This window comes from Bubalus bubalis, chromosome 4, assembly GCF_019923935.1.
Source record: "Bubalus bubalis isolate 160015118507 breed Murrah chromosome 4, NDDB_SH_1, whole genome shotgun sequence".
Classification (NCBI taxonomy): domain Eukaryota; kingdom Metazoa; phylum Chordata; class Mammalia; order Artiodactyla; family Bovidae; genus Bubalus; species Bubalus bubalis.
Genome location: NC_059160.1, coordinates 68,472,310 through 68,484,359, shown reverse-complemented (window position 1 = coordinate 68,484,359; position 12,050 = coordinate 68,472,310). Strand labels below are relative to the sequence as shown.

At 35.0% G+C, this 12,050-nt stretch overlaps 1 protein-coding gene across 10 annotated transcripts in view; it reads left to right on the top strand.

Annotated features, from left to right (window-relative positions):
• Positions 1-8,567, top strand: part of TAFA2 (TAFA chemokine like family member 2) — a 586,563-nt gene extending 577,996 nt beyond the window's left edge. For all 10 annotated transcript variants that reach the window (XM_045165424.1, XM_045165425.1, XM_045165421.1 and 7 more), the window contains one exon: positions 6,432-8,567. In XM_045165424.1, the coding sequence (XP_045021359.1) occupies positions 6,432-6,443 (12 nt within the window). In that variant the 3' untranslated portion in view covers positions 6,444-8,567. The remainder of the gene's footprint in view (positions 1-6,431) is intronic.
• Positions 8,568-12,050: the final 3,483 nt, after the last annotated feature.

The following is a 12,050-nucleotide window of genomic DNA, read 5'->3' as shown; positions in this document are numbered from 1 at the left end:
CCTCATATTGCATCATCTATACTTAAAAGCTGTCTGGTCAGCTTGCTCTTAAATGATTACTTCAGACCAATAGGAAACTTTCATTTCATAATACCTCATTGCATAAGGTGCTTTAAGAAAGCACAAGTGCATTCATGTACTATTACAACCAACTGAATGGCAGCTTTTCTCCTGCTTAAATGAGAAAGCCTGCTACTGCAGAGTAATGATGTTTTAATTGCACATTTAGTACATAAAAAGTGAAGCAAGAATTTAATTCATGTACTTGTAACAGCTACATTAAAAAAATACATTTGCAGTGAAGCAGCAATTATATTCCAAGCAAGAAAAGTTCATTCAAATCAGCATTTAGTGGTTTAAAAAATTGGGATTGCTTTAAGAATCCAGTTACTGATTCAGAAAGATTTTAAATGGCAGATTACCTTATGTTATACACATGAAACTAATATAATGTATGTCAATTATACTTCAATAAAGAAATTAATTTAAAAAGTCAGCATTTAGGATTGTGAGGGTATTCTAGTCTTCCTTTACACCTATATCAAGTAAGTTAAATTTATTTATTAAAACATTCATTTGAAATGGGGCCTATGATGCTGTTAAGCAGTTGTATTGTAAAAATTGGACTTGTACTGCATTTCACCCTACTGCCTCCCTTCAGAAATACAGCTACATAGTCCTTGCCTTCCAGTTGTTTAAAGAATATCCATCAGTCTAAAGATAAGTGTTTCTCTTATTACACAGATATTTTAGCGAAAATTTAACTTTTTAAACAATGAAATTGACTTGTAATCTTCATAAGGCATTGTCTTTAATATTTTGTATATGTGACTTATTTTTACATTCAAAGGAATATAGTTCCCCATAACAAGATTTTCGTGACGACCCAGGAAAAATAAGAATATTTTGTAAATTAAGCTAATATGATAAGATTCACATGTATATTGTAGAGTTTTGGCATTGATTTCACAAACTTATATAGGTGGGCAAAGTGAATGTCTAAAATTGAAAAAATAAATATCTAAGATGTGGGATAGAACTCAAATACATCAGAAGAACCATAATGAATAAGGAAATTTACAAATATGCATTTTGTTTGGCATAATTATACCACATTTATTTTTAAGCCTAGATGGTTAAAGTACAGTACTAATTTCCTAAATATTTTTCCTGCATTCAGAGTCTGATGGCAGCTGATTCATCAGAAAGACCAATAATGGAATTGCCTATAAAGACTAGTAACGTATGCACAGAAATAATTGAGAGCAAAACTAAGAATTCAGTGCATTCAGCTGCCTAGAAATGTATCCATATCTGAATAATAATAGTTACCACTTACATAATGCTCATTATGTACCTTGGAATATAATTCTTTGTGTTAGTCGCTCAGTCATGTCTTACTCTTTGCAACCCTGTAGACTGTAGCCTGCCAGGCTCCTCCATCCATGGCATTTCCCAGGCAGGAATACTGGAGTGGGTTACCAGTATACCAGTGGGTTCCTTCTCTAGATCTTCCCAGCCCAGGGATTGAACCTGGGTCTTCCACATTGTAGGCACACTCTTTACCATCTGAGGCACCAGGAAAGTCTTAGAATATAAGCACTTGACTAATTAACTTATTTTTCCTCAGCTCATACAACCCTATGATGTAGGTACTAATATTATAGCTGTCTTATTCGAGGTCACATGCTGAGTTATCAACAGAATGAAACATTGAACCTACACAGCCTGACTTCAAAGTATATTCTTTTTGACGATTAAATACCCTCTCACCTTGTCTGAAACAACAGTCTCTCCCAAAGCCAACCAAAACAATAGTGCTTTCTTCTTTATATATAACTACCATCATATGACTTTGATTAACAGCGTATGAAATGAATGATTGCAAATTCAGTTACTATAAGACAGAAAATTAACTAATTAAATCAATATTTGTAGAGAAACAAGATGTAATGTCCTCTGCCATAGATATCCTATGTATCACCTTTTGAGTCTTAGTTGGGAATTACTACCACCTGTTAATATTTGAAAAGCATTTGCCTGGACTGATGCTTTGCAGGGATTATCTGATTTAATCACAATAGCAAACTTATGATGGCTGATAATACCATTTTTGTATTTCATATGGGGAGACTAAGGCTCAGGGAGTTTAAATAATTTATTTCAACCCCACAGTGTGAGGAAGTGATAAGTCAGAGATCTGAACTCAGGCAGTCTGTCTGCAGAGCTCACACTCCTTGTCACTATGTCTCTCCCCATAGTCTACTGTCTCCCATTGGTAACCTAATCAGCATGACTTAAACAGGGTGAAAAGAACTGTAGACTCCATACATATAACGATTTTAGGAACTGTATAGAAACATCAAAGCATCTTTTACATTTGGGGACAGAATAGATTCTTGAATATTTTTCCTTTTTAACCTTTTAAATTTATTTTACCTTGAAGATAGGCAGAGGATATAACACAATGGTCAAAATACAAAATTAATACAGTATGAATAGAAAATGGCAACCTGCTCCAGTACTATTGCCTGGAAAAATCTGTGGATAGGGGATCTTGGCAGGCTACAGCGAAGAGTTGGACATGACTGAGCAACTGAGCACACACAATTTTAAAATAGTTGACTTCACTTAATCTCAAATATGCCATTTACCTGGTTTTGGTTTCTCAATTTAAACTGGTGAGCAGACTTAAAAGACATGATTTTAGCATAAATTATTGAGAAATCTGAAAGCCCTATAATAGATTTGTTCAACTGGAAGAAATAAATGAATGCTTTCATCTAAAAAAATAATTGGTGCTTCTTATTGAATGTTACCAGATTAGCTTCTTCATCCCAGTGGCTCATTACCAAGGTAGCTTTGTGCTTGTAACTAGAAATAATAATACTAATGGTAATTAGTATTGCATGTGTTTAGCAGCCCAGCAGTTTCACTTACCGAATTGGCTGGTGTGCAGCACACACAAATAAAAGTTGCATGAAAAAGAACAGCTGTGTAGAATACTGCCTTTGGAAAGGCAAATTTACCGGGACAGTGATTATGGTGTATGAAGCTCAAGGCGTATCTGTAATGATCGTAGGACCATGTCTCTCTCTCACGCAGTATTTTATATCTATTGCCCTCAGAATGAGAAGACAGTGAATTCATGATAGTAAATGCTATTTCCTATCCTGTAAAAGTGGTTTTATTGCAACCTCCTGCTTTTAGTCACTGAAAACTTGCTGAAAAGCTTCCTTAGAAAGTAAAACTTTTACTAGTTGGCCTCATCCAAAAGATAGGGCTTGAGTGAAAAGAGAATAATATTTAAGTTCTAAAAAAAAAAAAAAAAAGGCAGTGTTTCATTTGGTGTACTAAAAACTTACTTTTAAGTGAAAGAAAAATTTTTAAATGTTGAATTGTATAAGTATTGCCTGAGATCTCTCATATTAAGAAATTTCAGTTAAAAAAAAATGAAGTTTCAGTTTATCATCTATAAAAGGTAAAATGGCAATCGTTTCTCCCCATTAGCATGTCAGAATTTAACTATGAGTCACTTGGACTTAATGAGCATAAAAACCATAAATGCATTTTTTTGTATTAAATTTTAGACAATTATTTTTAAAATGTTATTTGGATCTTGCATATTAGATGATGAAAATGGGTGATAATATACCTGTATTCAGAATCATCTGCCTGTTTTAAAATCTTTGGCTTTGCCATTTTGTTTGGTACAAATCTGGAGGTTATCAAGAAGGGTGATGATTTATGTTCATATTTATAGTTCATTGAAAAGGGCAAATTATGACAGCCTCTGTTTGAATTCCTTAAGTGCAGTCCTCTAACTTGTCTATTAGTAGGATCCTCTCATTCTACTTTTAGTGGTTCTCTTTTTAAAGATTTATGTATTGAAAGAAAAAAAAAACTGATCCCAACTCTAAAACTTTTATTTTTATGGTACTTTATAGTTGAGAAAGCTAGGTTTTCATAAGTATACTTGATCGTCACAGGAACACTGTGAGGCCCGCAGGATTATTCTGCTGTGCACATGGGGAACTGAGGGGCCCAGATATGGCATGACACAGCCACACTGACCTAAACCCAGCAACTATATGCCCAACCACAGGAGCCCTCTGATCATAATCAGATAATGTACAAAAATCATACCTAGAATTAATTGTCTGTTACTCTTCATCTCATAAAATGTGGGGGTTTTTTAGGATTAAAAAACTAGGAAATATTGTGTAAAAATAGGGAATAAGGAAAAGCTTTCATTGTTTCAATCCATGCTTATTTAGACAATTACTTCTTTGAGTTAAGCTTAGTTTTCTATCAATTATTTTAGCTGATAGAAATGTAAATTACATATATATATAATTCACAGCATAATATAAATGTACATTTATGAGGATCTGGATTGTATAGTTGTGTTTGTATATACTTATGTTTCCTCTACTGAGATGGAGGAAAATTGTATTTCAGATATATAAGTCCTTGGTTTTATACTGTCAATTTGATGTCTGTTTTTAAAATTATTTGAAATTGAAATTATGAAATTAAATTGAAATTAAAATTATGTGAAAATAAAGCTTTAAATACATAAATAGTTGAGAGACTCACTCCTCAGCTTTATATAAACCAGCAGAACAAAATGCTTACCTTGGAATGAAGATGTAAGACTGTGTCCGCCATACCCACCAATAGATTACTTAGAATCTGGGCTTGTAGTAGTTCAAGAGGACGTGTTACTCACTTTCCTGGAGTTGTTGCAGCGTGTCCCTTGAGTGCTGAACCTCTCCTGAGGCTAAATCATTTGTTCTCTTCGTTATTCCTGTCATTTCAAACACTGGTGCCCATATTACATTTCACAGTGATTTCTTCCTGCAACCAATAGGAGAATTCTCAGAAAAGGCAGGTGAATTTTCTCAGCCACTGGAAATCAAAAACTGTGTTAAATCAATGTTTGTCAAAAAAGTGTATCATAAAAATAAAATTTCTGTCTTTTTCACAATGATGAGCTATCTTCATTAGCAAGCTATGACACACAGAAATATATGTCCTCCCCATATTCTTCTTACACTGACTCCCAGACTTGGAGCCCTTCACAGAACTTGTGTAAAGTAATCACTGAATGGCAGACAAATTGATAATAAAATCGCTGCCCTGTCTAAGACACCCCTGCTCCCAGAATCTCTAGAGGCCAGCAGGCCCATTATGTTTGTATCCTTCCATCATCAGTTCGGTCCTCTGTGAGTGGGAGTAAGAAGCTACAGATTTGCAGGCAGAAGCTCTACCTTTGGGAATGAAACTGACCAAAGAGACACAAACATGGTTGCTGCCTCCATGCAGAATATACATGTTTGAATTTTACACCTTTCTTTTATACTGTAATTTGAAACCAGCCATGGCAGAGCAACATCTTGTTACTTTATGTTTTTATTTTTCATAGTTGATCAAACTACAAACAAAACAAAAACCTGTCTTTTGGCAAATGTTTCGTTAAAAGATAAGTAACTATGTTACTTAATGAAATAAAAATAAAATATCCACAATAATTTTTAAAAATTCACTTTTTGTTGTAAGCATCACTGGAAAAGAACTGTTAGGCAATCCTAAGTACCATGGTATTAAGAGCATAACTAGAAATTCATTACACAGCAGAAATCTTTGTCTCTCTTTGTATCATATTTCTTCTGCATACATATAATGATATCTATGTACATATTAGGTATTCTAGCTATTATTCTTTTTTTCCTGTAAATAAACATTCTTTTGACTTGAGTACCTGTGAAAATCCACATGATTCTGCCTCAATAATATGTACAATAGCATTAATAATTCTGCTCTAATCAATTTCATGAGAAATTTTGGGGACCTTAAAATTTGGTATAGGATTGTACTATAATTGTTTTTCTCCCCCATTTTTTTTTTTTTGCATTATGAATAGTGGATTTTCTGAAATGCAGTTGAGTCAAATAAGCATTCAACTTGTCAACTATTTCAAGAATGATTTTTATGGAATGAAATCCCAAGGGCTTTCTTGAAGATGTGGTCTGATTGGATTCCTAAGAAAAAAAGTCTTTGCTTCACTGACTCCTGGCATGGTGTATGATCTCTGGGTTATATTCACAAAGTCTATGCAAAGAACATGGATTCCAGAATCATTCTTTGGGTCCAAAAGGGGTAACTTCTCCAGTTGAGATCTTCCTGGTCACTGTTGGAGTCACTTGGATAACTGCAAATGGCTCTCAAAAATATTATGAAAGAATAGAGAAATAATTTTAATAAGCTAGAAATACCTAAATACGGTAGTCCTTTAAAATTCAGTAATTTATTTAATATAGCAAATACCAGCACTTGGAGTTTTTACTTATTCATTTCTAATACTTAATTGTGTAGAGTTTTAAGATGATAGCAGATATGAAATGATTCTACTTTCTTTTTCTTTGTAGGTAACCCATTAACCAAGGTGAAATCAAGTGATCCTCAAGGTTGATTACATTGAACATATGCATACAAACATAATTCATAGGTGATCTTGAAGGAAAAATTTTATACACCTCCGAAGTGGCACTCTGGAGTCTATTACTTCTGGGGGATTTCATGGCTCATAATCAGCTTCTTGGAATCAAGACTTTTTAGAAGTCCTACATGAACTTCAGTATCATGAAGATTTCATCAGATTTGAACTGTGTTCAACTTGTATAATTGTACTTAAAAAAAGAACTTGAAGTTGCTCCCTGAAGAGTTGGCATTTCTGGATGGTATCAGAGACACCTACCCTTTGGGCTCTTGGCCCCAAATGTGACTGCCTTTCTTGTTTCTGAAAGTCTCTCAAGTGCACTGGCCTTCTGTCATGGACCTGTTCCTGGGTCCTGTGTTCACTGGCTAGGATTGTACATGGCTTCAGTGACATTTCCTTTGCAAACTTCTCCTCTGGCATGGTGTAGACTGAGACAATTTAATTTGTATCCTAACCTTGGAGCTCTGAAAGCCTACATGTTTTAACATCTTAAAGTTGCTTTTGTTAAAGGAATGGAAATATATATCCATTGATAATAATTATTGTTGGCAAGTTATAGTTATCTGAAAACATCAATCATATAAGAATGTGTAGACAAGCTGACATGTTTCCCCAAGGCTAACACACTACTGCAGCTCTCTGTCAGTTAAATAGGTAGTAGTTAGAACTGAATTACCATTTTCATTATATACTCCTATTTGGTACCTCTAGAGTACATTCCCTTTCAGAGTTTTTTTTTTTTTTTTAAGTGAACTTTTTCTTTTATTTTTATCTTTACTTTTTCCCTTCACAGAAATCATCAATGAGCAGTCAAGTATTTAGGTAACCTTCAGTTTCAAAAAATTGCCATGGATGCATGTGGGTTTTGATTTCTTAGCTCAAAAGTTATTTGCTTAGATTTCTTCTAATATTTTTTTAAACTGTCCTTTCTATCTCATTTTTAAAAGACTGTCTCTTGCTTGATTCCAAGGACTGTTTGAATGCCTATTTGTTTATTCAAATCTGTTGGTAGAGTAAATTGTTCATTTCCTTGGCTTCAAATTTATAAATATTTGTTTCTAGTTTTCCCTTTCAAACAATTTCTTAGGTCAGTTTTTGTCCATGTTTTTGTAGTCCTTTTAACATCTGTGGTTTTCAGTTCTAAAGGAAAATCTTACAAATATTTCAAGGCCTTAAACACGTATGTACTTTTTTTTCTAAGTTATTCACAGAATGTATAATTTTATACTACTTTTATTTTGCTTCATTTGTTATGTGGAGGGAAAGAAGAATGGACATTGCATAGCCATTCTGTAATAATATTGTGTAAATGTATAGTTTGAAGGATTGTAAAGGGAGAGGCTTCTGTGTTTACTCATCTTAGATTGATAAGAAGATACTTCAGAAATTGTCCTATTAGACATTCTATTATGTTAGACAGAGTGTGGGTATCTTCTGTGATTTTAAAACTCACTCACATGGCCAATTATGTATATGTTGATTTCCATGATGGAGGCTGACCTACAGACCAAAGCTCTCCAGGGTAAATTGGTAATAATCTTCAAAGACCAATATATTACCCAGAATCTTTTCTCAGCAGAATGACTAACACTGTAAAATTTGTTAAATATGAAATTTGTAAAGTATACTTTTGATATTGAACTAAAGTATACTGACCCATAAATCCATGGAATGACTTTCTTCTTCCATTTTCATTATGTATGCAATTAGATGGCTCTGAGTGAATTTTGCAATGGTTCAAGACTGTCTGAACTTGTAAAGAAAGGAATAATAGTTGTGCTGGAGTTTCTGCATCAGTGATAATATTAATTTCTTTGGAACAAAGTGGAAAATTATATTATTTTAGAAATTATGAATTTGTCCTAGGTTTGAAATTATAGATTATGCCTCTCTTTTTTAAACTATGTCCTTTAAAACAACACTGGAAATACTGTATTATATTCAAGTGTAATACATGCATATCAATAGAAAAAATAAATGGAATTTCAAATATACTAACTAGATTATCCCCAGTAATGTTGTGACTCTTCAGAAAAGGTGAATAAAATTGGAATATAAAAATGGACTCTCTTTCCTGAGTTATTTTCAGAGAATCTGTTTTTTCAGTGTTTTATTTTAAAAGCACTTCAGTTACTGTCCAGGAAAACCTCTGATTTTATGGGAAAGCTGACATATATTCTTTAATTGTTTTATAAAAATCCATGGCAAATCTTGCCATTTACACAAGGTTCCAATATTTGGGTTGCTGCTTTGCTAAGAAACAATTGAAATAGATATATTTATACTTGTGCCACTTGCTTACATCTTGACTATGAGCACAACTGGCAAGTTTTTGCTAGCAATATACAAAACTCATTTTATTAAAAAAACTGTCTAAAAGAATATACTGTTTATCCTTTGAAATTCATTATACAGTTGACCCTTGAAAACACAGGTTTTAACTGCCTAGGTCCACCTATACATGGATTTTTTTCAACAGTAAATACTTTAGCACTACACAATCTGAGCCTAATTCCAGGGACGTGAAATCATGGATATGGAGGAATCACATACAGCGAGGATGGATTCTAAGTTATATGTAGATTTTTAATTGCAAGGAGGGTTAGCTCCCCTGACCCTAGCATTGTTCAAAGGTCAACAATATATGGGAGTGTTAATTAAAACAAATATGGCTATGATTTAGCCTTTTAAATTACTTTAAATAGCTTTGATTTTGAATTTAAGATTTTTTATAAAAAGTTATGAAAACAGTTCAGAAGCCTTCTGTGTACCCTTTCCCCACCATTCCCTAGTGATAACATCTTATACAACCAAGAAATTGACATTGGTACAATACTATCCTCTCAAATACAGAACTTTTCAGACTTCACTTGTTCCACATACACTTTTGAGTATGTTTATTTTTGTTCCTGGGGTTTCCCTGGTAGTTCAGTGTTAAAGAACCCACCTGCTAATGCAGGAGATGTGAGTTCAATCCCTGGGTTGGGCAGATCCCCGGAGAAGGAAATGGCAACCCACTCCAGTATTCTTGCCTGGGAGATCCCAGGGACAGAGGAGCCTAGAGGGCTACAGTCTATGGGGTCACAAAAGTGTAAGATATGATTTAGAGACTCAGTCAGTTCAGTTCAGTCACTCAGTCGTGTCTGACTCTTTGCAACCCCATGAATCGCAGCACGCCAGGCCTCCCTGTCCATCACCAACTCCCGGAGTTCACTCAGACTCACGTCCATTGAGTTGGTGATGCCATCCAGCCATCTCATCCTCTGTCGTCCCCTTCTCCTCCTGCCCCCAGTCCCTCCCAGCATCAGACTCTTTTCCAATGAGTCAACTCTTCCCATGAGGTGGCCAAAGTACTGGAGTTTCAGCTTTAGCATCATTCCTTCCAAAGAAATCCCAGGGCTGATCTCCTTCAGAATGGACTGGTTGGATCTTCTTGCAGTCCAAGGGACTCCCAAGAGTCTTGTCCAGCACCACAGTTCAAAAGCATCAATTCTTCAGCGCTCAGCTTTCTTCACAGTCCAACTCTCACATCCATACATGACCGCTGGAAAAACCATAGCCTTGATTAGACAGACCTTTGTTGGCAAAGTAATGTCTCTGCTTTTGAATATGCTATCTAGGTTGGTCATAACTTTTCTTCCAAGGACTAAACAACAATAATATGTGATGTATGATCCTATTCTTTTTAATTAATTTGGTAAATATCTACTCCAATATGTCACAACACAGAGTATGGGTCAATAGGTGTTTGATTTGTGATAACTTTTTTGAAGTTCTCTATTTATGGAATGATATCCTATAGAGTTATTTTTATACATTCTTATTGCATTAACACAATGGAAGCCTTCAGTTTTAACATCAAACCAGTACCATATAAGATTTCAAATTTGCAGTTGGCATTAATGGATAGGAAGAGGTCTGAGATTCTGTATCTATGGTTGAAATAAAAAAGGAGTTTGTTACTGTTCTTTATTTTTCTTAGCAAGACCCATATATACAATGCTATATAATTGGATTGTGGCTTTTAATAGTACACAATGGTTAGTATCACAGCAATTAAGTGGGACATTAACTGGGTCATGATCTTTTAAAAGTTTTGATAATTTTCTCAATTCATGATCATATGTGAAATCGCTCAGTCATGTCCGATTCTTCGTGACTCACAGACTGTAGCCTGCCAGACTCCTCTGTCCTTGGATTCTCCAGGCCAGAATACTGGAGTGGGTAGCTGTTCCCTTCTCCAGGGGCTCTTCCCAACCCAGGGATAGAACCCAGGTCTCACACATTGCAGGCAGATTCTTTACCATCTGAGCCACCAGGGAAACTCTCGTGATCATATATCCATCTAACAGAGCAACATGTACAAATATATCTAGTAGTATTTATCATCCTGGAGATGTTTCTCATTTTGACCCACTTATGTAGAGAGAATTAGGAAAAAGAAAGACATCTTAGAGAAGCTGAAAAGTTGGGGAGACTTATACTGGGCATCTCCCATTCCCCTTATCCACATAGAGAATTCATAGTAGAACATTACTGTTTTTATTAAAGTATAGGTTTGTCTGTCTGACTTCATACCTGCCTTCCCCTCCTTTCTTTTCTTGTTTTCTTCCTTACCCTCCTTTCCCTCCCATCCTGCCCTTGCTTCCCTTCTTTCTCTATTGTTTTAAATATATAGAATGCTTTGAAAAAAGGGTAGAGGTAGCAGATTTTATTCACTACTTGGTGTGATACTGAAAAGTAGTATAAATATTACAATTATCCAGCATCTAATTGACTTACTAAATTCCTACTAGGCACAAGCATATTTGGCTAAATCAGGTGTTACCTGAAGTTTAGCTTTTAAAGTGGTCTTTAAAATCTGTTCAATGGATATTTTTAAATGCCGTGAATCTTCAGGGCACTATGCTAATCAATGGAAAATAGGTACAGAGAAGACTGAAGTGTTTCACATTTGTTTTGATTTTTTTTTCAAATCTTCACTATATTTCAAATTACTAAATGGTATGCACTTTGTCAAGCATTCTTCTAGAAGGTTTTATCTGTTACACAAAGCAATCGAACTTTATGCTAGAAGTTATATGAGCAGGGCACTGCAAAATTGTGTTTCAGAGATTTCAGCAAAAAGTGATAGAAGGTCTTAAAGAAGAGAGATTATGGGCTTGGAGAGAAGTTAGAGGCGACTGACATAATCCCAGAGAGCTACTGAGGGCCTGAGCTTGGACTATTACCTTGAAGAGAATGTGGGGAAGCAAATGGCTATCAATCCTAGTTGTAATTTAAATTACTTGAAGATATAAAACTACCAATGTCCAACTCTACTTTCTGAGAGTCTCTTAATTGGTTTAGGATTAGAGTCTGGACACAAATATTTTTTAAAAAGCTCTTTGGGTGATTTCCCTGGTGGCTCAGAAGGTAAATAATCTGCCTGCAATGTAGGGGACCCAGGTTCAATCCCAGCCTTGGGAAGATCCCCTGGAGAAGGGAATGGCTACCCACTCCAGCATTCTTGCCTGGAGAATTACATGGACAGAGGAGACTGGCAGGC